This window comes from Anopheles bellator, chromosome 1 (genome assembly GCF_943735745.2).
Source record: "Anopheles bellator chromosome 1, idAnoBellAS_SP24_06.2, whole genome shotgun sequence".
Taxonomy (NCBI): Eukaryota; Metazoa; Arthropoda; class Insecta; order Diptera; family Culicidae; genus Anopheles; species Anopheles bellator.
In genome coordinates, this window is record NC_071285.1 from 24,375,450 (window position 1) to 24,399,591 (window position 24,142).

The 24,142-nt window shown below is 46.3% G+C and overlaps 7 protein-coding genes across 7 annotated transcripts in view; 4 read left to right on the top strand and 3 right to left on the bottom strand.

Annotated features, from left to right (window-relative positions):
• The window catches only part of LOC131205769 (protein gooseberry-neuro), a 29,043-nt gene extending 24,735 nt beyond the window's left edge, over nucleotides 1–4,308 (top strand). The window contains exons 5-6 of the mRNA XM_058198019.1: nucleotides 3,386–3,880; nucleotides 3,950–4,308. Of these exons, the coding sequence (XP_058054002.1) occupies nucleotides 3,386–3,880; nucleotides 3,950–4,308 (854 nt within the window). The remainder of the gene's footprint in view (nucleotides 1–3,385; nucleotides 3,881–3,949) is intronic.
• Nucleotides 4,309–7,180: 2,872 nt separating this feature from the next.
• On the bottom strand, nucleotides 7,181–8,320 carry LOC131215272 (uncharacterized). The gene is made up of 2 exons (XM_058209661.1): nucleotides 8,288–8,320; nucleotides 7,181–8,224 (listed from the first exon to the last, which is right to left on the bottom strand). Exons 1-2 carry the CDS (start codon nucleotides 8,318–8,320, stop codon nucleotides 7,181–7,183), a joined length of 1,077 nt encoding a protein of 358 aa, XP_058065644.1.
• Nucleotides 8,321–10,487: 2,167 nt separating this feature from the next.
• LOC131215273 (uncharacterized) lies at nucleotides 10,488–11,487 on the bottom strand. The gene is made up of 4 exons (XM_058209662.1): nucleotides 11,431–11,487; nucleotides 11,091–11,358; nucleotides 10,644–11,011; nucleotides 10,488–10,571 (listed from the first exon to the last, which is right to left on the bottom strand). Exons 1-4 carry the CDS (start codon nucleotides 11,485–11,487, stop codon nucleotides 10,488–10,490), a joined length of 777 nt encoding a protein of 258 aa, XP_058065645.1.
• Nucleotides 11,488–14,155: 2,668 nt separating this feature from the next.
• On the bottom strand, nucleotides 14,156–15,184 carry LOC131215274 (uncharacterized). The gene is made up of 4 exons (XM_058209663.1): nucleotides 14,999–15,184; nucleotides 14,770–14,929; nucleotides 14,331–14,701; nucleotides 14,156–14,260 (listed from the first exon to the last, which is right to left on the bottom strand). Exons 1-4 carry the CDS (start codon nucleotides 15,182–15,184, stop codon nucleotides 14,156–14,158), a joined length of 822 nt encoding a protein of 273 aa, XP_058065646.1.
• Nucleotides 15,185–16,356: 1,172 nt separating this feature from the next.
• Nucleotides 16,357–17,261, top strand: LOC131215275 (uncharacterized). Its single transcript, XM_058209664.1, has 2 exons — nucleotides 16,357–16,723; nucleotides 16,795–17,261. The coding sequence occupies exons 1-2, from the start codon at nucleotides 16,357–16,359 to the stop codon at nucleotides 17,253–17,255; spliced, it is 828 nt and encodes a 275-aa protein (XP_058065647.1). The 3' UTR covers nucleotides 17,256–17,261.
• Nucleotides 17,262–18,834: 1,573 nt separating this feature from the next.
• On the top strand, nucleotides 18,835–20,641 carry LOC131208537 (uncharacterized). Its single transcript, XM_058201324.1, has 2 exons — nucleotides 18,835–19,264; nucleotides 19,332–20,641. Exons 1-2 carry the CDS (start codon nucleotides 18,871–18,873, stop codon nucleotides 19,778–19,780), a joined length of 843 nt encoding a protein of 280 aa, XP_058057307.1. The 5' UTR covers nucleotides 18,835–18,870; the 3' UTR covers nucleotides 19,781–20,641.
• A 1,525-nt stretch (nucleotides 20,642–22,166) lies between these two features.
• LOC131215276 (uncharacterized) lies at nucleotides 22,167–23,070 on the top strand. The gene is made up of 2 exons (XM_058209665.1): nucleotides 22,167–22,235; nucleotides 22,372–23,070. The coding sequence occupies exons 1-2, from the start codon at nucleotides 22,167–22,169 to the stop codon at nucleotides 22,867–22,869; spliced, it is 567 nt and encodes a 188-aa protein (XP_058065648.1). The 3' UTR covers nucleotides 22,870–23,070.
• The last annotated feature ends 1,072 nt before the right edge of the window (nucleotides 23,071–24,142 follow it).

Consider the following 24,142-nt stretch of genomic DNA (forward strand, 5'->3'; position numbering starts at 1 on the left):
ATTGCATTCTGCAGCCTTTGGAGCGTCCCCCCAGGGGTGGGGAACGTACCGCGGTCCGTTGGACCTCGGAACTCCAGACGAACCAGAGCTTCATGTCTGTTTCGTTAACAGTGTGCCAGTCTCCTGGAGTCTGGAGGAAGAACCAAGTCACACGTGCTTTGGGCTTTTTCCTCTTCTTCGGTCTGGCACTGACAGCCATCCACTCGGTGATCGCTCGTCCGTTGCTCGTCCGATGTTCATCTTGGCTCCCATCGGTCCGGCTCTTCGCTGGACGCGAACGCCGCGCTGTCTGGCGAGCGTCGATTGATCCGACACGGCCAGGGTCGCTGCCGAGAGCGTCCCGAGATTGACTCATCCGGAGCGCGGGTCGACACTCGACATGCTTCGACAGTGGTTCGACAATTGGAAATGCTATTTTATGGTACCCTTGCGCGCACCCATCTGCGTGCGTGGCAGTGCTTCATAAGAGAGTGTCAAAATTTAGCGCACCAAGAACCTCGCGGGTGTCGGGATCATCGACGGTGCCGCGTTGAGGTCTGAGGTCTGCCCACCGCCAACGGAACACTAGTAACGACGCACATGTTTTATGGCTTTTTAACCAACTGTGCCCCAACAGTGTTCGAAGCGGTCCGGTCGGCGGCAGCGGTCGGCCACTAACGACATAACACACCAGGATGAACGGAACGGGGGGGTTCCGCTCGGGCCCATTTCCAGCAGAGTTATTTAAGTCTAATTTATGAATATTGTAACATCAAGCCCGAAAGTCCCTGTCAAACAAAATCTGGCTGGCTGGCTGGCTGACTGGCTGGCTGGGTTTATGATTACTTTTTGGGCGATTGATTTAGGGCATCCTGTTGTTACGTCCCGAAAAACTTCCCGCGGTCCGGGGACCGAGCATTAGCGCTACCCGGCCAATCAATGTCTCGCGCTCGCGGTGAGTGCGACTTGTTGTTGGGAATTTTGCAAAATATTCTTCCAGCGCGTTTTTGAAATAACTTTAAGAACCCCCTAACGTTACGAGCTTAGGTTGGATCTTGGGCCATTACCTAAATAGCCAGCCGTAGGAAGTGAACTAATAATGTCGTCTGAAGGAAATTCAAGCTATAGGACGTTTCTCAAGCGTCAACATCATCTACATGATTTATTTTTAAGTGTTCCCATTAAACGGAGAGCAGCTTCACAAAATTAATAGGTCGGTCTGTTGCCTGGAGACTCTTGCTTTCCGTAGGAACATAGCAATAGCTTTCTTTTACCTTAATGTAAAAATTAACGATCTACAAACAAATCACACGTATTAACTACTACGTGGTAAGAAAAGTTTCAATAAGTCCTTCTTACTTTGAATAACGTTAAACAGTAGCATTTATTAAATAACAACATTTTGCCACTATTTTATTTTGCGATTATTTTGCCACTTCCACTTGAGTAGAAAAAGTCTCAAGTTTGTCTTTTAAGACCCTATTTGGAAGCTGTGTTTGTAGTTCATTTTTCCCATCAAAGGAGTTGTAACGACGAAGCTATAAATTGAGTGTTCCTTTTTGAAGCTATTAGGGTCTTTTTTCGACACACCACCATTAAGCATTAAACGGCATGTTGACATGTTTAGAGTGGCCAGGCTTGTTGGAACTGATTCTTAACTATCAGAGGCGTTTTTTATGTCAACACGTCGCGCTACTTTAAACCAAAATGCTATCGCAATTTTCCGAACGAGTTGAAACAAATTGTTGTGGCAGCTGAAAATCAGTTTTCAGAACCGTAAACTCCACAAACCTTAGCAGTTTAATTGTAAACAAGGGGGAAAGCTTTACACATACATACATATTTACATTTACAGAGTTATTGATACATATTTGCTGATACATATTTACATTTACAGAGTTATTGATATTCTATTTGCTTAAAAGAATTTTTAAATATCGCATGAAAAATTTAACGTTTAACAATATATTTTTCTTATCGCTATTTTCTATCTTATTGAAACACAATATCGCTTCAGATGGTCGCCTCGGGACCTATGTCAACAGTCGATTCGGATAAGAAATTTTTTTAAATTATTTTCTTGTATATTTAGGGGTAGCTTTAACTTGGCGAATGTAATTTTTCGTATGCTCCAAAGTTGACGTCAATACGTCAGCGTGAATACGACCTTTTACCGACCCGCAAGAAATACTTTAACGGTGTGAAAAACACCAGATCGTGGTGGCCAACTTACATCACCAAAGAGGTGAAATTATACGCCCATCAGATCGAAAACCGCTTGTTTTTTTGTGGCTCGATGCCCCCTCTTGCTGAAACCACAAATCTTCTAGCTCCATATGATTGGAGGCAAACATGTTTTATCATCTAGTGGTATCGCACGGAATTGACGGTAGTGGTCCTCCCTTAGGATCACCACTAGGTCCAGTTCAAAATAAGGTCCAATGACGTCGCCAGCTCATAATATGTCCTAGTTCACTGTCCTATAGGGGGTCATTTTGCCATTTCCGTAGTCACCAAGTGAAAAATGTTGTTGGAAAAATAAGCGTTTTTGAATCCTAACTTTTGTAGTAAGTTTTAATAATTTTAACACGTCAACTCCGTTATTCGGCGATTCGTTTTCTAAAATGACTGACAGAAAGCCCAAAAGGGAGCCCCAAATGGAAATGGAAATCTAAATTCACCGAATCAGATCTGGAAGTCAATGAAAAATTGTAAACATTTTCAACCTGAGCACCGATGAACGGTGGGTGATTATTGCCCGTTTTGGACCCCGAATCGGGTCTCCCACAATTGCCACAGGTCGCAGCCGCAGCCGAAAATCTGTACGACCTGCCACAGAAACGGGCGACCAAGCGATGAACGGCCCATAAACGTTCACGTTATCGTCCGCGACAGAAACAATTTATTTGACACTAACGTTCTGGAGACAACTTTCGCACCAACATGCCCGGCATGTAAATTTCACGCGCCAAGATGTCTCGCTCAACTCGCGAGCGGAGACGTAAAATGTAACCAAAAAGTTGTTCTCTGAAGCTCAGAAAAAGGAAGGGACAGCAAATTGAAGGGAAATGGGAGTTGCCACCGTGTGGTGCCGGTGGTGGCCGATTTCAGATGTCGCCGCGTAATGCTCGACTTGCGTGTGGTCTGGCGTACAGTTTCGCCAGGGCGCGAACGGAAATGAGAGCCGAGCATTTCCCTACCGAACTTTCTCGACCGACCGCCGATGTTGACATCTGGCTGGCTGGCGTGGCTCGGTTTGTGAACAGATTTCAATTACACGCCATATTAGACCGGCGAGCAAACAGCGCGCAGCCATCCGCGACCATCCGCGTAACTAATTCGGAACCTATTTTTGGTCTTCCGTCCGTCTTCTTGCTCGTTCCATGCTCCATCGCCGACCCGCCAGGACGGGGCTCGGACTCGAGTGACACGGAGTCGGAGCCGGGGATACTGCTGAAGCGGAAGCAGCGCCGCTCGCGGACCACCTTCACCGGGGAGCAGCTGGAGGCGCTGGAGAAGGCGTTCCAGCGGACGCAGTACCCGGACGTGTACACGCGCGAGGAGCTCGCGTCCAGCACCAACCTGACCGAGGCCCGCATCCAGGTGTGGTTTAGCAACCGGCGGGCTCGACTCCGGAAACACGCAGGCGCCCAGATGTCCACGCCGCTCGGGGGCCTCAGCAGCCTTCCGATGTCCCACCAGTACCACCACCACCATCACCATCACCCGGGCGTCCCGGCCAACCCGGAGTCGTACCAGATGGCAGCGGCCGCGAACTACGAGTTCGTCACCCAGAGCCCGTCCGGCTTCTCGAGCGGCCACTTCCAGCACGGCCACTTCGGGGGCCAGAACTTTGCTTCAGCCGCCGCCAACCACATGGGCTTCCACCAGAACAACCAAGGTAAGGGCGGGCTGGGGAGGAGGGGAGGCGATGGGACCGGACAGCAGCACTCATTGGCGACACTTGCAGAATTCCTACCACCAGAGTACACCAAAATGATGGGCGAAGAGTACCTCAAGCCGGCGCACGAGAACTCCATCAAGCTGAGCCCGTCGGCGGCGCATGGCGGCAGCGGGGGCGGTGGTGTGGCCGAGAGCTACGCCAAGGTGCCAACTGCGGCGGAACCGGCCGTAGCACCGGTCGTAGCACCGCAGGAGACGCCCTGGAGCCAGTCGTACCCACCGCACCACCCGGGCCAGGCCTACGCCGCGAACCTGGTCGGCTGTGGCCCGCCAACGGTGGCCACTTCCGGCACCGGGGAGTTCCATCCGATGCAGCAGGCAGCGGCTTCCGCAGCCGCCGGCTACCCCAACAAGTACTGGTCCTGATCGGATGACCGGTTGACAGCGTGGCTTTCTTTCCCTTTGATATTTATTTCTTTCCCTTCCTTCAATGATGCTTCGGTGACGGCGACTTTGCGCCACCGGAAAACTATTTAAACTCAAAGATACTAGGTAGTTCACTTTACATTGTAATGCAAGGCAAAATTTGCAAGGCAAAGGCAAAAAGGCGAGGCTGTTCGATGCACCCAAATGCTGTGTGAAGTTTCCTATTGGTTCGCTTAGTAACTGTCTTCGACGCTGTACGTACGGATCCATCGAATAGCTCGTGGTATACATTAATTTTATTCCTATAGATAAAATAAAAAAATGCCTTTAATTAAATACAATTGTTTTTCGAGTTATTCTTCGTTTAATTCAAACTATATCCGTTTGAAAGAACATTACGGTCCCCTAGAATCTCAGTGAAATGAAACAAAAAGTTACGCTGTTCGCGTCTTCCAACATCATGGTGACTTCGTGGCTTCAAACAAGAGTTACAAGAGTTGTAATTATGAAAACGTGGTTATTTGGCTTATGAAGGCAACACAGCACACGACTCGCGTAGAATTCCTGTTATTTTCGAACCAAACGGTTCGTAGCTCGTGTCGTGTGGTGAAATCCTCGTGAGGTGAATAACGATCGTTCATGTATGCCGCCTAAAAGTATGCAATCGGTCGGCGTGTAGATGTTTCAAAGGCAAACGAAACCGTTACGGAATCGTGCTTTGACTCCATAGCACTGTGGGAAAAAGGCGGTCATCAAAGAAACTGACGGTGTTAGTTATATTAGCTTAAAATAGATAAGTTGTCTATGACAAATGCGAATGATTAGCCTTTCATATTGCGTAGATGCTGAGAAATCATTTGTCAAAGTCGAAAGAGTGATTAAAATGGCTCTCTAAAACCAACTTTTATCAGCTATTTTAACGCGATCGTTATCACAGTTCTGCAATAGTAATGTACCTATATTATACATCATTCGAAAGGTAATACATTTTTCTGTCATATAAAATAATCAAATATTTACATTGGGTATTGCTAGTACATTTTTATCGGGAATTAGTACAGAAAACTAAGAAAAAATACAGTTTTTCAACTTTGGTAATGCAGCAAAAAATGTATTGCGTTGTACAGCCTAAACGAGACATTACAATTAAAGTTTAGACAGTTTTAAACATTTCCTGTAAGTTTCGTTTGCATATTCCTGCGACAAATTTAGCAAATTTCTATTTTAAGAAAACAATTCCTGATGCATATGGAGGCGCCCGGTCTTTTTATAGTATATGAAATGGCCATACAAAACATATTGACCTTATGCCTTTTGTATTATTTAGATAAACTAAGTGTTATCAGTGATCACGGATCAATCAAGTAAGCGTTGCCGTATTTGTAGTGCAACGCCTAACAAGATTAGTGTTTCTAATATTCTTGAAAATGGTTTTAGCCTGCAACCTTCTGCATTGTTGTACGGCATTTCACCTCTTCATTGTTAGTTGAGGTTTGTGCAGTGTTTGTTAAGCATTTCATATAAAATAATCTTTAACATCCTCGGGCAGGTATCAGAAAAAGCACTTCTGGTAACATTTGTCGTCGAATATTTTCAGATCCTGAGCGTGCGAGTACTGTTTTTAATTAAAAAAGTAATGGACAGGCTTAAGAATATCTTAATATCCATTAGCTGTCAGAAAGTAGTTATTGCCGCAACATTAGACAAAAATTGTAGAGATACATATAAAAAACTCTTAGTGCTTTATAGTTGGTTGAACGTACCTGTTGCGTTCATGTCATGTTTTGACTCATGCTGGGGATATAATACTACATACCCCTGTTGTCTTCTTTTAGACTAGGTTGCTTTGGAAGCGTGGCATAAATGTTTTAGACAAGATAGGACAAACCACGCAAGAAAATCTTCTCGAGAGAATAATAAAAAAGACACGTTCAATCAAGCAATACATAGCAGTGACCCTAAAATTAGTTCTATGTCATTGGGTTATACATAGCGAAAAAACCATACACATAGTTAACCATAAACGGATAATGAATACGAATTGTTAATCATGGAGGAACACATTAGCGACAATATCGCGATTGTTCATGTATTGAACCAAGTAGATAATATCGATTTAAGGTTGGATGAAGACATAGACTAATAAGTTTTCTATCGAACGTTCAAATAATAGTTCATGGGTTGGAAACTTCGGAAGGTAATAACTACTTGCTTCAAAATTCCCACAAACGGAATGGGTAAAGCTCCCTGATCACTTGATCCTTTCTGATTCCTGATATCCTTTTCTAAATTCACAAGGCATTCGATTTGTAGCAGAAATTCGATTTTTGCTTTTACGATAGTGCTTTAAATTTTTTCGTGTAATGCGGATTGCATACTTAAGGCGTTTAAAAACCTTAAAACAACGAAAAAAGTTTATTTAATGTACTTGAACGCGTGTGTTGCACCTAGAAAGTTGAATTTAATCAAAACACATGCAAAGAAAACAAAAACGTTGAAAAAAGTCCATAGATTCCTTCTAAAAATATATATGTCCGCCTCTCCCATACAAATTCCCCACTGTGCATAGGAATTGAGGAACCTTTTCAGGAGATTTACATGGTACAAACCGTACACCAATACTTTCTACGTACGTTTATTCAAGACTTATCGATACACTGGAACGTCATTGGAACATCTCAAACTTTCATTGCAACATCATTTGCGTTTGGAACCGAGACTAGCATTCAACATCTTAAAAAAGCGGTTAGAACAATAAATAAAGTTATATTTCAACAAAGTGAACTTTGTTTTAGCCTGCGTCGTGAATGAATGAGCACTCACGTTGGATGTGAAATAATTTAAACAACTTTGTTGGGGTAAGCCTTGGGCTCTACCCAGAAAGTAGTTGGGATATCGAAAGGGGTGTCAGTTGAGGCCAGGCGGGCACCCGCACGGGGGTATCGGCCGCCGCCCCGGCCTCTGGCTGTGGAGTCGTCGTCGTCGTCGTCGTCGTCGTCGTGGTGGTTGCGGGCGGTACGCAGATTCCGAGCCTAGCGTTGAAAACCGATCCCTGCCCGGGACAGACCTGTTCGTAGCCTAACAGACGGCCCAGTACCCGGCGGCACCAGTAGAACCGCGACGGGTCCCCAATCTTCTCGAAGAACCCTTCCTGGTTGCACTTGTGAACGCACCCGTTGGCCAGCTGGCTGAACTCCGAGTGCGCCTCGCACTGGTACATCAGAATGTTCCGGAGCACCGGCGGGCTCGTGGCACGGTTAAAGTTACAGTACGCATAGTACCTGGAGCTCTGCGGAAACGGCACGAAGACTGATCGCCCGAACGGGTGGCAGTGAACCGTACGACAGGCTTTCGATCGGCTGCAGGACCTCTTGGCGGAGTCGTACACGTAGTTGTGCGGGCAGCGCAAAGCCCGAGAGTTGACGCCGACTTGCGTGCAGTAGTGAAACTTGTGGCAATCGGACGGATCCGGAAACACTCCCAGCCCGGTGCAGAGTATACCTGCGCCTTCCCCAGTGCCGCTCCCGGTGTCGACGTCGGCGGTGTTCCTGCACTCCGGGAACAGCGGGTCGATCGTGGCGAGGCACGCTCCACCCATATCGAAGGCCAGCGTGTGGCAGTACGTCGACGGCGGGCAGTTCTGCTCCGGTAGCAACGTCTGGTCCGTAACGCCCGGGATGCACACTCGAACCCGCCGACAGCCCGTGCAGACAATCTGGCTCGAGTTGCTGCAACTGCCCGTCAGGCTCGTGTTGACGAAGGGAGGCGATAGCTGGGAACCGCTCCCCAGCCAGTATGTGGCGGGCGCGGACACGTCTACCGCCGGAATGAAGTTGTTCTCCACGGCACCATAAGACTCTGCGACATCAGCTTCCACCGGATAGTCGGGGTACAGATCCTGTGCAAGGGCTGCGGCCTAAGGAGTTCGAGAATTCCACCGATAAACCGTTGTCGTGGCCAATCGCCTCACTAGACTTACGGCAAACAGCAGCACGACGCGTAGACCATCCATTGTGACAAGGACACCGAACTATGGTCACCAGAACTCGAAACCACCTCGACTGTTTGGTGCCGCCGAGGATGGTGGACGGCTTTTATTGCTTACGTCCGACGTAAAACCGTTGCGAACCCGTTATTCGGACACAGGAGAGGGATGCCCCAGTTGCCCATTGTCGGTGCGCCAATTGCTTCTAATCAGGTCGATCAATAGTGCGCGGTGCGTTGGGACTGTCAATAAAGTTTCTAGTTTGCCTATTCCTGTTGCCTGTGCAAGAAAGTGGTCCCGAATGCCCGAAATGAAAGTCGAAGTGAAGAAGTGACGGTGTCAGCGGAAGTATGACCTGATTATGGGCAGTTCTAATGGGAAACATAAATATTGTTTGCCAGCTCACGGTTCACATCTTGCACCCTAGTTGGCCAAAAGTGAGTTCTAACGGGCTGGTCTGCTCTAACAGGTGGAGCTGCAAACGTGTGAAGAGCCCCAACTTGGAGATTCTATTTAGAGATCGGAAATTGAAACACGTTGATATGCTTTTAATTCGTGAACTCTACGGTTTTATTGCACCGATACTCGATTTTCGGGATCTTAGGCCGAAATGGCGTTACACTGTAACACCTTTGACTCGAACTGATTAATATCCCGCCTGGAGCTGATGTTGCTCCAGGCGGACTGGAGAGCCTCGAGAGAAAAAAGATCTTCACACTTTGACGTTCGTCTTAACAATGATCCTCGAATCAACATCCGACTACCAACTACCGATTACTGACTAACCCGCTCTTTATTTCTCCTTTCTTATTTATAGCCAGATGCCGATTCCGCGTTGCTCATATACCAATGAACTCTATTCCAGCGAAAACGTATGCTTTAGTTATAAATGCCTTTATTTGGCCCGAAATTTGCATGATTCAATCAAAACTTTATCACGCGAACAAACTCTTTACTCGGCATCTGATTCATCTAGCCCTTCGACTTATTCTCTTCTGTTTATTTCTTCAAGAACAAGCCAAATTGATATCCGGTCCTTTCCGGTCCCTTTTGCTGTTCAATTTGGATTGCAAAGTGCTGCATCAATTGAGTGCGTTGCATTTTATCGCCTGTAGCCTTTGGCTCTATGCGCGCTGAGGCAAACTCGCTAGCTGACAACATGTTCCGAGAGCAAGACGTTCTTATGACCGGATGTTATGTAATTATTGCGTTCTTCTAGAGCGTTGGGCGACTCGCGGGCATTTCATTATCATCTTGGCCGGTATTTCATGCTAACCATAAGGTTTTCAATATAACCCGATGTGTTAATTAATTATAAGGTTTCGAATCTGGTTTGGGTCGCATGCTGATAGCGAGTCCCCTTTGCATTGCTGGATAAAATTCATGGCTTGCGCTGACCTTGGTCTCTTCACGTATACGACGACGATACGTTGACGTCAGTGAAAAAATAAAACTTGACTAGAAATGTAACATGTTTTCTTCACTTTCGTGGCCCTCGAACCTACATCACTGCTGTCTAACGTCGTTCTCTGGGGGACACTCAAACATTGCGATTTTACGACTGTCCACAGCTGCAGATGTTCACCGAGCGGTAACCGCCACAGCTTTCCGCTTACTGGACTCAGATTGGACTGGACTGATCAGTGTTTAGAAACCGAGACCTAGCAAACGATTCAATGTGGCTCTCTTTACAATAATGGGCTTGGTTTAAAAACACACGACTAGCACATGGTTCACTTTGTCAGGTTGGTACAAGCACAGCGTCATCATGCTTTTATAATGAGACCATCTCCTCGCAAGACGTGCGCCGAACGTCAAGTTACCAGACGCCGGCCAACGGTTGATAAGATAAAGTATCCATTACATGTGCATTGCCTAAAATTGACACATTCTCAACCTGTTTGAAGGGATGATTGTCGTGATTCATCGGAGGCACATGCTACGAAGGGAACCCCATTTTCAATCTGGATGGAGCCCGAAGGCCATTCGTGCGCCTGGCATACAGTACAGACTGTTAATTCTGGTGGCTGTGACTTCATCTTCCCCTTCAAGCAATTCTTCGGACCTCAAACACAATTCCACAATTTTGCGTAATGTTTTTATTCACTTTCCAATATCCCAAGAGATAACTATCTTGGTTTTATTGATGGGTTCCCTCAGTAACCATTTCAGTACGCCCCAGCGAAGCAGCCACCTACGACGAGCTTGCCTTGATACAGGCTCCTTCCGTGACATCAAACGTCAGTGCAGGTGGACAATTCTTCTCATACAGTTCAAGCTGGGTAAGAGAATCAAATGAAGTGGGCAAATGTAACCCATACGAAACTTAGACAACATTCGGGGACTTTACCTTTGTTTTGGAGCTGTAAAGACACTCGTAGTACTTGGCCGTGTTGCCGGGGAAGGCGAAGCGACCATCCGAAGGACACTGGAATTCGCATATCTTGAGGTTAACATTGAACACCTCGTGCTCCCGTGGACACAGAAACACCAGCGGACCCTTCGACGAGCACAGGAAGTACAGCTGCGGGAATGGCGTGTACACGAACCACTTGTCCTTGTTCTTGGTGCAATCGGTCTGGAAGCAGTCGGCACTTTTCGTCTTCAGGAAGCAAGATCCGCTCATCTGGTTGTACACATTGTTCGTAGCTCTACAAGTTTCGGGATAGCTGATCTTGTTTTCATCACAATACAGGTACCGAGTGCAGTTGGTAGGGTCTGAAAATGGAAATCGGAAAGTTTCATTGGTTAAACTTACTCTAATCTCTGTCTGTAGTGTCTTGCTCTATCAACGAACCAGGGTAGTATCCGGGGGCTCCCAGCGGACACAAATCATCAGACGAGAGGCAAACCGACTGTAGGTCCGGAGTTGGCGAGCAAATGCCGGCACCAACGCAGTACGGGCTGTCGGGGGTCGCATCCTGGCAGCGGTACTCCGTCAGAATGGTCTTATCGTAGCTGCACACTTTCACGGTGCTGCAGTCAGTGCAGCCTAGCCGTTCTCCCGCAGCACATTGTCCCCCGACGACCCTTTTCGATGCTAGCCTGCGGGACAGGGCAGTCGCCTGTTTCGGTTTCCATCAAAACCAATTTGAGACGTGAGATAATTTTCGTTAAACTAGCCCAAGGCACTGTACCTGACCGGCTCCAACGGCAGCGACAATCACTAATGCGAGAAGCAATACCCGGCACATTGCTGCTTTTTCGTCTGAAAGCCACTGGTGACCGCTACGCTACGGCCTATGTTTATATAATCCACCTGAGAACCACTTCCTTTCACTCTATGCGAAGGTAATTTCGTTTGTTTACCGGACGATTTACGCAGAACAGATAAGCGGGACTACCGAAATTTGAAAACACCATGCACGTGTCATATGAGGATATATATGCACTGCCATAGCACTATAAAGTGAGAGATAACGTAAATAAATAAGAATTCTGAAACCATTCTTAAAAAAGCTCAGAAAGTGTTGAAATCCCTTCACCTGTTTAACTTAATATTTCTATTACTCAAGTAGCCGCATCGAGTTTAAAACATATGCATCAGTAAGTATTTTTTGACGATAATGTTATACGATGTTGTTGTTCGTTGCATAAATACAAAAAAAAACAAGAGCAAATTAACAATTGTGTTGAGAAATGCGGGAGATTGGGTGGGAATTTGCTGGATTCTGTCAAGATAATCTACGACACTGTAAATACGCGTACACTATAACCTTCACCGGATGTTTCGGGTGGGTTCTTTTAAAACCTTGCCCACCACACGGGCAAGCAATCAAGCGTTGAAGTGCCTGCTGTGTGCTTATCATTTTCGAGCAGTTCTTAGAATTTTGGCAATATTTATAGTCTGCGGAAACATGCGGAATAATTCGTACTGGTATAAGTCCGACTGCGTTTCCTGGCGCAACAAAAAAACGTCGTGTCAACTTCCTTCCCACGAAGTTTGCACTTGCCGGCCTTGTGGTTGCCGGCCATACCAAACAACGCAAAATAAGGTAAACTGCTCTCAGTTTCATTTGTTTGTACTATTGGTTTCATACATTTAGTAAGTGACGAGTTCTGCGATTTTTTTTCGAATTGCTTGGTTCTCTTTCTCCGTGTTACTCCGCTTTTACCACTCAGCAGAAGCTTACCAAAATAAACAAGGCTGAACTAAATTTCTTCAAACCATTTAAAACGGCATTGTCAATAACACTATCGGCTATCTTTGAACAATGTTATTTTAGAAAAAACAGCTTATTCGACGTGCTATCCGTTTCGAATTGCGATTCCGGGGAAAAATCGATCGGAATGTTGTTTAAGACCTTTTGTGAGTTCTTAATAATCTGGAGTAAGCATCTTTTTAGTGAAAGATTTGAACTTTGATTGTAGCGTACAGGAATATTAAATATTCAATGCACATCAGTTTATAGGTTTTCGTTGTTTATTAGTTTAAGATTTCCCCCTATTCAGTGCCTTTATCCCTATTTGATAAATTAAACTTGCCTTTCTGAGGAACGTATTCATATTTAGAAGGATAGTCCAAAACGCAGAAGATAAAAGAACAATCGAAAATACATTTCCAGAAGTTTAAACGAACGCTTCGTCAGGCGGTTATGCCCTTCTGTTAATTTGTACCACAATTTACTAATGTTTAAAATTAAACACAAACAGATATGTCATTGTTAGTATCAAACATGGTTGGGTATATTCTCAGTTTGTAAAATAGTGTTAATAAATCAAAGCCAACGACATCGCCATTGTACTCTGTGCTCGTAGGGAAATTGAAACAAACCAGCACAGTATCCAGGTGGACCGAGGGGACATAAATCGTCGGACTCTAAGCAATCCGGTGAGGGACTATTCGGAGTCGCATCTTGGCTGCGCTTCAGCATTCATTTCTTGAAGAGGATTGAAACCCAGCAGGATGACTCAGGATGCTTTTCCGCCCAATTTAGCACCTTCACCTAAGCTTCTGCAACAATGACAATCCGAACGGCGAACACTAGCACGCGCAACTTTGCCTCTGTTCGTCCGAAAGCCACTGATCTTCAGTACATCGTTCTTTCTCTATTTATAAGCATCCTACTAAATTTAAGAATCTGGGAACTTGGGAGCAATTGCGTTTGTTGGTACATGAGGGGATTCAGATAAGATAACGAACGTTGCAAAAAACGTGTCTAAAAACGTTTATTTTAAAGCTAAAAATAGACGGTTTTCGAAAACTAATTACCAACTTTGAGAAATTTTTAGAAAGTTTCTTGAAATGAATGGCTCAAATGAAATCGAAATTCAATTCAAATGAAAGGCTCAATTTAAAATTTGAAGATGGTTTTAAACGATTATAAATACTTTTAAATAACCAGACCAAAGTCGTCTAATTTTCAATCTTCAACATTGGCACAATTTATTTTGCCAACAATAATTTGAACTTATGCAATCGTTACGGCTGGTCTTATTTTGTGTTAAAGGTTTAGAGTAAAATCATTTGTTCTTGTCTGGTCTTTGATTTTAAGTGCATTAAGATTTGACGAATGACCTTAAACTACGCAATCGTCTCACAATTTAAAAATAAGGAAATGTGTGTGGTGATTCGATTCGAGACATTCGATTTTCTATTTGCTATCAGACGTTATTTTAGGTTTCGCTAGAAGATTTCGATGGAAAAAGAGAATTAAAATATAGCCAGTAGCTAACAAAAACTGATTTATGAAACTTACATTATTCAACAATAACCACCTTCCTTTTGATAAATTCAACTCACAAACATCTGTTTATTGACATAAACTTTCTCCTTTCATTACTATCCTTCTTTGGAACATACAAATGCCAATCCTCAGATAAGTCGCCCAATTGCAACCACTGTGTCCACTCTGGAATCCACTATCCGGAGGAACCTCCACCTCCGCCCGTGGCAGGTACAGTGCACATTTTCTTCGTGGTGTCGAACTGCAACCCAGGAAGGCAGGACTGCTCAAACAGTTGGAACTAATGGGGAATAGGTAAATGTATGGGTCATAAGTTCTGTTGGGCGAACGGCATCGGAATCCACACTCACCCCGCCGGTAGCGGTAGGCAGACACATGTAGTAGCGCGCTGTATCGCCCGGATAGGCAAAGTTGCCGCTTTCGGAGCAGGCAAACTCGCAAGCTTTCTTGGCCTCGACGAATACCTCATTCGCCCCACACTCGAACGTCATTGGCCCCGAGGTGCCGCAGAATATGCTCAGCCGGGGGTCAGGCTTGTACGCGTACCACTTGTTCAGCTGGCCGGCCGCATTACAGTTGACCTGGAAACAGTCGGCGGCGGTCTTCTTCAGTGACCACGACTGGGCGGTGAAGTTGAACACATAGTTCGATGCGGGGCTTGACATTTTGACCGTTTTCATGGCCGCGTCACAGAAGACCGCCTCGCTGCAGTTGGCAGGATCTGTAACACACGACGAGAATCGTTGAGTGTCCCATACTGAGCAACGCACGGAAGGAGCTTTCCCCTACCTGGGTAGGCTAGGTTGCCCTTGGGACACAGTTCACTCTTCGTTTCGCACGCAGCATTCACCGTGGCCGAACAGACTCCCTTGCCAGTGCAGTACGGACGAGAGGTATCGACCGACGAGCACTCATACCCTCCGACGTTTTCGTTTCCGTAGCTGCACATCTGAACGGATCAGGATGATGGACTAGAGGCTCTTTCCGGACCACTACTTCTCCGTTCCGCGGGTCTTACCATTACGCTCGTACAGGTTCCACAGACGATGCGATCTCCGGTGCATTTTGACGCAGTCGATCCGTCGTCGGCGGCGGGGGAAACTACAGCCCTTCTGCTCGGTACCTCAAGGGACACGTCAGCGGCAGCCCCTACCTGTACCGCCGCAAACGCACAGAGCACCGCTGCGTACACGAGACCCTGCATGTTGGAGGCTGGCTGAGCAAAACGTTGGTTTATCCAGCACCGACGTCGTTTTTATATCGTTCACCGTTTTCGGGAAGCTCTGCCCAAAAGCACACCCTCCGTGGTGTTGTGACTTTCGGCGAAAATTTTACTATGCAATGGTATTTACCAGATAAGATAAGATGCAGAGGCGCAGCGTCTTCCCGCTATCAGGAGAGAGGGGACTCACCTTAACCTTAACGGAATTAATGGACTACTTTCGGCACTTAGTAGCCACAATTGGTTGCGTTCTAGGAACCTCTTACCTCGATGAGATAATAAGGCTGATAGCAAATTCATAACCATGTGCTGAAGGTTAGAACTCAAGGTTAAAGTGGTTTACGAATTATGGTTCTTCTTAAGATAGCTATTTGGCATTATGATCCTCGAGGGTTCGTTGTCTTCCTTTTTCAAAAGTGTGGCACCCCTCGGAATTGGAGATCCAGTGATTCATTAGACAGATAGTATGCCTAATCGAATCTAGGTCTGCTTCTTCAGTACAATTTGTGTCATATACCCGGCTCGTGGGTTATAAGTTACGCCATGCTACGGTGAATCAGTACCCGTCCGTGGTTATTGCCTTAAACTCGATACCTACAACCAGTTCAGACTCCAGTAAGCATTTTATTAGCTTACCACGAGGGCCTCAACCATTAACATCGATAAGCATGTGGGTCCCACAAATTTAGGCAATCTCTCCCTTGCCTGTTTTATGGATAGGATGGGTAGGGTTCCATTTGGGGTGTTTCTGGCCCGAAATAGGTTCAAACCTTCCGTTGGATGTATTCCAGCAGGGTGTCTGGTCTTTTGGATATGTTTCTATGGGAATGATCATGGAAGATGTTTTCGATGTAAGCACTTGTACCGAAAAACCCGATTTCTAAACTAAATATTTATAGTTTTCCGAGATCAAAACAAACCCTAGAGTACTATGGTCAAACAGATTCCAACTTATTATCGCCATGTGACGCAGATACCTACAACTATTTGCGAAAGATACGGGAACGCTGCAATTCTTACGATCTGTAGTCTCTCCCTTTCTCGCTCTCTTGGTACGGTTGAACATCATTAAAACTGCATTCTCGGTTTATCTAATTCGACGAAACTAACGTGACCCACAATGCAGTTCCCGGTTCGGTCGGAACGCTATTTAAATGCAATCGGGACCAGGCTCATTGCAGTTCTTCATGATGCAACTCACGGTAGTGTTACTCTTACTGGGCGCTGTAACGGCCCTGTACCAGGCCGTGACGTACGGACAAACTCCGAACCTTAGCCTGAGCACCAGAGAGTTCGTCAAGAAAGAGTGTGACGGTGTGAAATCGTTCATCTGTGACTCGTGCACCTCCCGAAGGCCGTGCATCGGTGGTGTGGAAGTTAACGCCACCATTAACTGCGGTGCCGGTCTGTACTGCGTCGAAAGCACCTCCTCCGACCGGTGCGGCCCCACACCGTCTGCTGTTTGCCTTCAGTCAACGGCCAGCACCTCGTTCACGTGCAGCGCCACCGGAGTCCTGCCTGGTTCGTCCTTCGCGGTCAGCTCGAAAAAGTTTTCCACTCCACACTGACTCCACGGAGTGTCTCTTCTGTAGATCCCAACAACTGTAACAACTACCATGTCTGTCTGGCCGTTGGGGAAGCTTCCAGCATCTACAACTGTCCGCCGGGATACGTCTTCAGCATTGCGTCAGCTGGCTGCAACCGTCAGGTGTCGGCGGCCAATTGTGTGACCGTAACGTGCCCGGCCGGTGAACCCGGTTATGTCCTTTACGGCACCACTCGCCAGTACTACGTCATATGCGATGGCACGAATCGCCCTACGCAGGTCCTGAAGTGCCCGAACCAGTCCTTCTTTACGTACTTCACGGGGAGCACCCGGTTCGGCGAGTGCGTCTATACGTGCTCCGGGCAGGGGAACTATCCGAACAGCAACAATCCCAGCAGCTACTTCCAGTGCTATCTGCTGAATGGCCGAATCGTCTACACCGAGGTGGACTGTCCGCAAAATACGGTGTTCAATCAAACCCTGCGGTACTGCGTGAGGGCTCAGTAAAGGAGCACATTGTCCTTGATCATCACTGTACTTGCTAATATGTTGAAACAAGGATTTCCTCGAAACTCTTACGTTTCTGTTACGTTTTCCTGGGTCTAATTATACAGAATAGTTTAAAAGATGATTATTATTTTCCAATAGTACCGCCGAACACCAACGAAGTTTGGCGATGGAAAAAGAATTAAACGATCGGTTTGTGTTGATCGCATCATACTTTGGTTTGGTTTACTTTCATTCACCGCAACACCAGCCCTCCCGCAGAAATGTTTAACAATTGCTCCGAGCATGAGGTGACGTGATTTTAAATGGCCAGGGTCAACAATGTGTCACACTGTTACGGTGCCGCGCTTCAGTTCACAGTTGGTTAGACACCCGATGTTTCGATGTTTAAAAATCATGTTCATTGTGTTCACATTCATGTATCGCCAATTTCAACACGCAACAACAAAAACCAACGAATACACCTTATCAAAGGGGTGAAAGGTGCGCAAAAGATAATTTCTCTATTGCATCCCGTGTACTGCAACTAGGTCGAGAGCATCGTTTTTGTGTAACTTTTATTTAGTTACTTGGGTGATTTACCGAAAGGTTTTTTTTTTTCATTTTAAAAGGCTACACAGGCAATGCAACCATTTGGGCTAATGGCTGAGGTGTGAATGAATTGAAGTGTAGCATTTTTTATGATATAAAAATATTCAATTTGACATAAAGTTTAGGTAGTGTAGTTACATTTCGGAGATACAAATATATTACTAAGTTATGTTTAGCAAACGTTTGCAATAATGTATTTAAATATACGGGACAATATAAGTGCACTTCATATTTGCTGTAAAATTCTTAAAGCACCATTCAAGCAATCTCGAAGCTCACAGAGTCTACGTTTATTGTACACCAACCAACCGCTAGACGCCTTTTCCAATATTTCCGTTTTAATTAACAGTTTCTTCGTTAAGATGAAACCTATGTAAATAGAAATCAAGAAATGAATAGTATTATAGAAGAATAATATTATTCGTCTAAATCTATGCAAGTTGTATGAGAAATTACCATCCTACATATGAATCCTTAATGTCCGAATCATTATCCTAGAATTTGTAAATCTACAAGCATTGAATGGGTTGATGTCTGGCCTGATCTGTGCTGATGAAAAATTATACGAAACCTTTTATCCTGTTTTCAACAACAAATAACTTAGAAGCAACCTTCGGAGGATTGCCGTCGACCAGCTACAAACCATGTTCAAACACAGATACGTAAAGTGTTCGAATTCTAGAAAACGCCCGCAAGAAGCGCAACTCGGCGATAAGACACCACAGTAAAGATGTATATTCACAGAGATGCGGGTGTAGATGCCGGAAATGAATTGCCAACATCGCTGGGAAGCACCACATCTTTATCTCCCCAGTACAACGGCTGATGCCGTAAAAGACCGATAAGACTAATCGCTGCGTTTAGAGGTTGGCAAAACAGGGCAAAAAGGTAAACCCGTGCCAGAAGTTCCATGAAAACAGGATTAACTTCTGCACCGGGTGCCACCGGTTCCGGGGAGACAACACCACGGAGCAGACATTATAAGCGAGGCCACAAGTAATCGTCGCGACTAGTGGGAATCGAAATGGTATCTGCATCTGCAGCGCTGCTAGTCATCGGGGTGCTGGCTGTGGTCACGCTCGGCCATGCGGACCTGGAGTCGGACGGGGACGAACTAGTGGCCGAAGTCCCTGGAGTTCCCGGGACGCTAGCGAGTGTGCTGCCCCAGCTGAGGGCAGCCACCATTACCGGGGTCTGCGATGGAACGAAGCAAATCGTGTGTGCCTCGTGCAGCAGCATCCGAGTGTGTTTGGGCACCGCCCCCGGCCAGGATGTGACCGTGGCTTGCCCAACCGACCAACCGTACTGCAACTACGGCACCACCTCGGATCGCTGCTCCACCGAGCCGATCCCGACCGTGTGCAGTGATCCGGCCGCGAACGCTCCCGTCACCTGCTCGGCCGTGGGCAAATTTCCAGGTACGTCCTGCGGGTCCTGTCTGGGTCGCACGGTTAATGTCCCAATCCCTCCACTACTCCACATTAGATGCGAGCAATTGCCGCATCTATCACGGCTGCCTGAGTACCGGGGCCAGCTCATCGATCTACACCTGCCCCACCGGATACGTCTTCAACCCGGCGGTGGAGCTGTGCGCGTTCGAGAATGCGTTCTCCCGCTGCCTCACCCTGCGCTGTGGGGCCAACTTCGTCGGCCACGTCCGGTACGGAAACTCGTTGCGCTTCTTCGGGTTCTGCGACGGCACCGGACTCGCTCCGATCGTGTTCAAGTGTCCGAACGGGGCCCGCTTCACCTTCGCCACCGGCTCCAGCTTCGGTGAGTGCGTGTACGTGTGCCCGGGCCAGGGCAACTTCCCCAACAGCAACGACCCGGCCACGTACTTCCAGTGCTTCTGGGCCAACCGGCGCTTGCAGTACAACCTGGTGCACTGCCCGACGGGCCTAACGTACAACGCCGTTCTGCGGTACTGCAGTTAAGCTGCTCAGGATATGCGGTGGACTTCTGGCCTTAACGTCAAACGCCCCACCTATTCTGGTGAGGAACTCCCCGATATGATAAAGGAAAATTTGAACACCTATTCATGAAGAAGACATGCGTTTCGCGTGTTCCCAAGCAGTGCGGTAATTAAACTGTGAGACAAACCAACGGAGAAACGGAGCGTATTATCTTTGTTCTTGAAACATTCTCATAACATTTTCAACAAATGCACAAATGTTTAGGATATCTGAAATTAGTCTTAGATTATTTTTGTCTCGTGTTGTGCCGTCTATGGCAGGTCATCGCAATTTAGTTGAAAATACTTTCATCAGGCTTTGCTTTTAATGCTTCGAGGCGTACAGGGACAACAAACCCGATCGAATACAATGTAATTTACAATCCATCCACTTTAATGAGACACATAACAGACACAAAAGATAGATGTTATGAGTTTTGTTGAAGACAATGACGTTAAGCTGAACTGACACTTACAATCGACGGCCACACGACACAACAAAATTGAAGAGTTGATGGGCCGAGTAGTGAAAGAAAAAGAGCAGACATTCCAGCTTGTTATATCTTCATTCAACATGTCTAGTGAAGTTCCGACATTGGAATATTGAAAACTTCGATTATACTGTTTTGGGATTTTGCACAATAGATCAGTGGTGCGGAAACTTCATTCCGCTGGTGAAGTATTTCACGTCATTTACTTCTCCCACAGATATTTTACTTGCTTCACGATAACGTAATATCCCTCAATGGATTCGTATGTTTGAAGGAATGCAGTTTTTAGGCGGAAAATTGATATTATTTTCCCGAGTTCACATTGGCAAGAGACTAAGCCAGGTCGGGTCAGGGCTTGACGTGTGCGCTTTTGAATAAAAATCAATTTAACGTAAACAAGAAGATCCAAAGCATTTTGTTCTCAAAATGATCGCTGATCAATGTAAAGAAAGAATGTACAAATTCAGGCCCAGTCCTTATACAAAAGTCACAAATACGGTCTTCTAAGATACAAAACATACATTCTGGTGAGAAAACTGGGACATTTTCATAATTCTAAATGACATCTTTTTGGTGAAAAATCTCACCGTTAGCCCAATCATCTCAACTCAACTGCGTTCCGATTTTTTACTATCCTTTCGCGGACCATCAATCAATCAAGGAAGTGTTTGAAGATGAACTTGCAATCAAATGGTGAATTATGTATTATTTCTCCATCTTAAGACACTACTTTATTTATATTTCCTTATTAGTTCAATAATTGGTGAAACTTTTTTGTACCTGTGTTTAATACATTATCATATAGTACAGTATTCATAGTCACAATCCATAATCGTAGACCCTAAGTATTAACAGCATGGCCATAGCAAAGAATTATAATGCACTGGAATTTCTGATCAGGTTATTCGACAATAAATGGGAAAAAACGAATCCTTCGACAAAATGAACAATTGCTTAACGTATCGCTTGAAAATGTGGAGCGTCGATCGATAAGTCGATGGAGTCAACCAGCAGTCCTGCGACGAAAGAGCGTTCAACCGAACCGCGAATGTCATTACGCCTCCTTTCCAGACCCAGGAGCAGACAGTGGGATCATTATGGAGGCAGCTGTTTCCGATCTAATTGATCTAATCAGACTACAACAATGAGTCATAATACAGAATATGCCGCGGAAGTCATTGGCCAACATAAACTAAATGAAACAAGAAAGATTCCGAGAACACGAACACAATCGGATGCGCTTTATTCCTATTCCATTAATTTTGTATGAGTACGTTTAGGATTTTCACTAGATTTTCATCACAACTGTGCCGATTTTTTCCACCTGCCTGTTGTTTTGATTTTGAACAAAAAAATAACTTGAATGCAATTTTGCCGTGGCCGTGGTCTCCGACCTCCGACTACGACTGCATAAAATGCAGAGTCTAAAGTGTAAAGAAGTTGCCATAAAAACTAGTTTCAAAACAGCAAGTCATAGGAACACAAAGAAGTGCCATAAAAAGGACCAAAAGGAGCTGTCGTTCCAGAAGTTTTCCAGCTCGTCCCCAGGAGACAAATTTTGCACAGTTCCTCAAACACCCTGCGCCGCGCGTGAGTAACACTCCCCACGTTCGACTGCAAAATTGCGCCGCTCTAAAGCGCAATAGAAAGCGCGGATAACCGTTTTTACAATCGAACTACTTGCAGTGTGCGTCATTTTATTCCCCTGGCCATAAAAGGGGGCCCTCACAAAGGAAGCGGGCGCATCTTTACTGTACGCCCACTGTCTCCGATTGCTTCCGTTCCACCAAATTCAGTCGACCAACACCTCGGAGATAGTGTAGAAACTATTTAAATAGCCCCGGCCCCAGACCGTGCCCTTATCGGTTGCTGTGAGAGATGAGCGTGCTGGGTGCAGTCAACAGTGTTGCGCCGCTAGTGGCAGTGTCAGGAAGTGCATCCGCCGCGGTACTGGTCCGACATCGGAGAGAGGCTGGAGCGATTCGCTGCCGGAAGTAGAGGAGAAGATGCTACGTCCTGCGTTCGGTGCCGGAAGCACGGTGCTACTGGTCGTCTTCTGCCCCCTGCTGCTGATGGTAGGTAGTCGTCGGTACAACTTACCACCTGGCTCCCCGGTAACGACCCACGCTTCTTGTGTCTTCGTCCCCACACACAGGTTCAGGCGACCGGAAGCGCCCCGGTGCTGGTGCTGGTTGCGAACGGAAGCGACATTACGATTAATTTTCCCGGCGAAAACAACAACAACCGGCTGGTGAGCATCGTCAGCGCGTCCGGCAACAACAACCCGTCCATGGTCGACTGGATCGGGGGCAACGGAGCGAACAAGGCGCCCTCGATTTCGCTCGGCCGAGGACTTCCGCCGGTGGCCGATGACTCCGACAGCTCCGAGGATTCCGACCCCAATCGCCCCCGATGGTCAGTGGCACCGACCGGTGGCGTCGGAGCGTTACCAGAGAGTGATGAAGCGGCCAGGACGCTGCCCACCGTGACGGCAACCACCGTCGGAACCGTTACGACGACGAACGCAACCGCGACTATCCGGAACACCACTCCGACACCGACCACCGTGGCGGCCAACTAGAGCTTCCGGATTGCTGCGAAATAAAACCGTGATCCGGTCAGGTTGTTGCTGCTCTGTCTCATGTTGTGTTTCCTGTATTTCAAATGCTGCTGTTGACGGTTGTTGTAATGGTTGTGTTTATTTTCATTCCTTTTGCACAGATCGTTAGGGAGGAAGAGGAGGCTCGATAAATACAATCAGCAAAGTGTTGTCCTTTCTTTATATGTATAATGTATATAAGTATATAAGTATATATATATATATATGTAGGTTTTTGATAATACATGATCCTTCTTGGGTTTTTGGGGGTGCCGTTCGCTCAACGGGACTTCATTCAGCCACGCAAAGACCCCCGCGCAGGACTGAGGGTACTCCTCCTGGGGTCTCGTCATCGGAAGCTGTCATCGAAACATCGGATAGGCAAGGAAGAGAGTGTGTGGGTTTTTTTGTTTGATAAATACAGCTCATTCAAGACTCGAGTCGCGTGCGTGGTCCACATACGATCACTCAAATGGTAGGTTTCTTCTTCTTGTTTTGGTAGGACCACTAATGGGGCGAAGGATTAAAACACACACCAACACAGCGAACGTTTTGCAAGCTGATACCTCTCCGCATGGATGTGTGCATGCTTTGTGGCTGCCCCCCTCGCTCTCGGTTTTATTGTCTCGTTTGCACCGCATAAAAGTCTACTCAGCACCCTCTACCAGTTGTGTGACTTAAGCATATTAGTTATTTATCGCGTGGTGGGATGACCCCCCGCGGACCCCCCCACGTTGGCGGCCGATTGATATTGTCCGAATTGCAGTAATTGTTGTTGGTTAGTTCCATAGCTTCTTATTGTCCCGTTTCGTTTTGTTAATGGTGTCCTGCCACTAGCTAGTACCTCTACTTATTGTCTCTCGAATTCTTCCATATTCGTGTGCTCGAGCTTAACAGTGTGCATTGTTTGTTTCATTTTATTTTTTTTTGCAACAATCTTATCTGTTGTTTATTGTCAATGTATTGTGCTTCGCGTTAGGGGTGTGTAACATCGATATCAAAATGTGTCTCCACTCCGTACCGTGGATCGAGTCGGATCGACCATCCTTACACAACTACCATGCTGGCGACTCGCGCGATCAGGTGCCTGTCCGGAAGTGTCCTTTCGTGTATGGGTGTGAGAGTAAACTGTAGAAAAAACAAACACCACCCAGCGGCGTGAAGTGGCCTAATTTTGGGGGGCTCAAAACTGGTTATTGTCTGATCGGTTTCCAGAAACGGTAATCGGTACCGGTTACCCCTAAAACTCCCTCGC